The 3576-nt window shown below is 42.4% G+C and overlaps 1 protein-coding gene across 1 annotated transcript in view; it reads left to right on the top strand.

Annotated features, from left to right (window-relative positions):
• LOC110323837 (cytochrome P450 4A10-like) overlaps positions 1 to 3576 on the top strand; it is an 18378-nt gene that overhangs the window by 3089 nt on the left and 11713 nt on the right. Inside the window, exons 3-4 of the mRNA XM_029540391.1 lie at positions 114 to 292; positions 3384 to 3508. Of these exons, the coding sequence (XP_029396251.1) occupies positions 114 to 292; positions 3384 to 3508 (304 nt within the window). The remainder of the gene's footprint in view (positions 1 to 113; positions 293 to 3383; positions 3509 to 3576) is intronic.

The raw sequence follows: 3576 nt of genomic DNA on the forward strand, positions 1-3576 counted from the left end.
AGCCCTGGCTGTCCTAGAACTCACCCTGTAGACCAGGCTGACCTTGAACTCAGAAATCTACCTGCCTCTGCCTCCCAAGTGCTGGATTAAAGGCATGTGCCACCATTGCCCAGCTGGTCTCTCTGACTTGTTCCCACATATACATTCACCTCTTTTTGGCCCAGGGTATGGTTTGCTCTTGTTGAACGGACAGGCATGGTTCCAGCGCCGGCGGATGCTAACCCCAGCCTTCCACTATGATATTCTGAAACCCTATGTGAAAAACATGGCCGACTCCATTCGACTGATGCTAGTGAGTTCATTTCACTTTGTTCTCTTCTACTTCCCTCAGCTCTGCTGTCTTTTCTACATTAGCTGCTTGTTCTGCTACTACTACTGCCACAGCTGCCAGAGCTACTGCTACTGCTGCTGCTGCTGCTGCTGTTCCTCCTCCTCCTGCTCCTTCTCCTTTTCCTCCTTCCTCTTTCTTCTCTTCTTACTGCTTATACTCTCCTCTCTCTTTCTCTCTCAATCTCTCTCTTCACCTACTCAGTGTATACATCAACAACCTTCTCATATAGATTCCACTATGAATACAGGTTCTTCAAATATAGTTGGAACAGAAAATTTCCAGGTACTAGGACATGGTCATACTTGCTCATTGCCCAAGGCAAAGAGCACCAGGCTACTCTTCTCCCTCTTCAAATCTTCAACTTCAGAGACAGTTCTCAGGATAATACTTCGTTGGGGTTTCCCTTGGGTCNCAGTGCCTCTGCACAGACNTGAGTGACTCATCAGGGAGATAGACTCCAGATCCACATTGTCATAGCCAAACCTGCCATACCACCACCTTTCAACAGGACTCTGGATTATGACTGTTTTAGTTCATTGAAGCTAGCTTACAGTTCAGAAGTTTAGTCCATTACCATCNTAGTGGAAANCATAGTAGGCATACATGCTATGCTGGAGAGGTAGCTGACAATTCTACATCCTGATCCAAAGGCAGCAGAAAGAGAGTGAGACATTAGGTGTGCCTTGAGCATCTGAGTTCTCAAAGCCTACCTCCAATGACCACTTCCTCCAACAAAGCCGCACATACTTTAACAAGGCCACACCTCATAATGNACCTTTGGGGACCAGTTTCATTCAAACCACCAACCACATTCCACTCCCTGACATACCCTCCCATAGGCTTGTAGTCATATCCTAGTGCAGAAATACATTCAGTCCAACTTCAAAAGTCCCCATAATCTAACATGGCACTGTTCCAAAGTCCAAAGATGAAAGTCTAAGAGACTCATGCAATTTAACTTTAATCCCCTGTAAAATCAAAATGAAAAGGCATATGACATACTCCTGATGTGTACAGGATATGCTTTACAATTCCAAACAGGAGAAAGGGAGCATGGTAAAGAAATACCATGAACCAAAGCAAGACTGAAAACAAGTTGGCAAACTCCAAACTCTGCATTTCAATGTTTTATGTCAAAGTGCTCTTAAAATCTCCAACTTCTTTCAGTGTTGTTGGCTTGTTCCACTCCCTGTTAGCAGCCTTGTTCAGCAGCTAGCCCACAGCTCTAACATCTCCAACATCTTGGGCTTCTAAGGCAATCGAGACTTCATCTTCACAGCTTCACACAATAGCCTCTTTAACCCTCTATGCAAGGACACACAAGTCTTGTGCCTGGCCTCAGCAGCTTTCCTTAGTTATAGAGGGAAATTCCATAATTCCTTTCTTCTTCCCTTGACACTAAAGACAGAACCATGGGGCCAAACTGCTAAGTTCTGATGCTTGCTAGGCCTGGACATGGACCCCTCATTCAATTACATTTTCACCAGCTGGTTTGGATGGTTTCCTTTACTGCCAAAACTTGGCTGTCCTAAAACTCAATCTGTATACCAGGCTGGTCTCAAACTTAGAGATTCATCAACCTCTGCATTCTGAATGCTTGGATCAAAGGTATGGACCTCCAGACCTGGCCATAGAGGTATGCACCTCTAGGCTTTTTAAAAAACTTTTTCCACATTTCTTTAATTTCTTTTTAAAAATGGAAGATTATCTGTGTGGGGTTTTGGTGTGAGGTTGGCACTTCCTTATTGCACTTAGCATCAAGCTTTCTTTACTCTGTTTATCTCCATCAACGCAGGCCTTAGGTACATTTCTACTCTCTGGTGACTCCTTTCTCCTCAAAGTATACATTATGTTTTTTTTTTCTTGCTCAGTTTGCTCCTTTTCATTATAGATCTGCGTAAGAGTCAATACTAATAACCATATGACAGAATTCATACTAAACTATTTTAAGATATACTCTGCCAATGCAATTAATCCAAAACTCTTCACTTTAGCCTTAGGCAGACTTTTTGAACAAGGGAAAAAAAGCAGCCACATTCTTTGCCAAAATATTGCAAGAACAGTCCCAAGGCCATAAACTAAAATTCTTCTCCTCTGAAACCTCTTGAGCCATGACCCCACAATTCAACTCATCCTCAGCACCACTGTCCTTATACTAGAATATGGTCCATTAAACCCCACTTAAAGTGTTCAACTGCTTTCAAATTTCCAAAGTCCATATTACTCCAAACAAAGCATGGTCAGGTCTAACATAGCAATACCCTACTGCTGGTACCACCTTCTATCTTAATTAGGGTCACATTTCTGTGAAGAGATACCAGAAAACATTTCATTTGGGCCAGCTTATAGTTTAGAGTTTTAGTCCATTGTCATCACGGAAAGCATGGTGGCACGCAGGCATACATGATGCTAGAGAGGTAGCTGAGAGTTCTAATCAGATCCAAAAGCAGCAGGAAGAGAGTGAAACACTGGGCATAGCATGAGCATTTGAGACTACAAAGCCTGCCTACCAGTGACCACCTCCTCCAACAAGGCCACACCTCCTGATAGGGCCACTCCCTGTGGGTCTATGGAGGCTAATTTCATTCAAACCACCACAATGAGTCAATTGTTCTCAGCAAGCTTTTGATGAATACATAGTAACTGGGGTCACTGGGGATCCCCATTAGAAATGCAATCCTGGCTACTTGGGATTTTTATGTTCTATACATACAAGTCCTACCATGACCTCAGGCTGAGCTCAGCTTTCCATACACTGATGTATCATCTTTTTTATCCCCTAAAAACAGCATTGTTTATCAGATAAGACATCTTAACTAATTGTAAACATGTGAAACTTGCTTCCTTTCTTACAAATTTCTATATTTAATTTTGAATTAATTTAGAATTATATAAGTGTCCTTTCACACAGATTTGTTTTGTAATCTGTAAAACATCTGTTATCTATATTGAAGGACTTAGAACACAGTATCTTAAAATATAGGGAAAGAATTCAGTCAATTGAACACAAGTCTTCTGGGAAAATTAAGTCAATGTATCTCTCCCACCACAGGACAAATGGGAACGGCTGGCTGGTCAGGACTCCTCTATAGAGATCTTTCAACACATCTCCTTAATGACCCTAGACACTGTCATGAAGTGTGCCTTCAGCCACAAGGGCAGTGTTCAGGTGGATGGGTAAGTGACAACCCTTGAATTTCAGGGCCTTTGTCTTACCAACTGATATGGACTTCTCTGTGATGCAT

Source organism: Mus pahari, chromosome 6, assembly GCF_900095145.1.
Source record: "Mus pahari chromosome 6, PAHARI_EIJ_v1.1, whole genome shotgun sequence".
Lineage (NCBI taxonomy): Eukaryota > Metazoa > Chordata > Mammalia > Rodentia > Muridae > Mus > Mus pahari.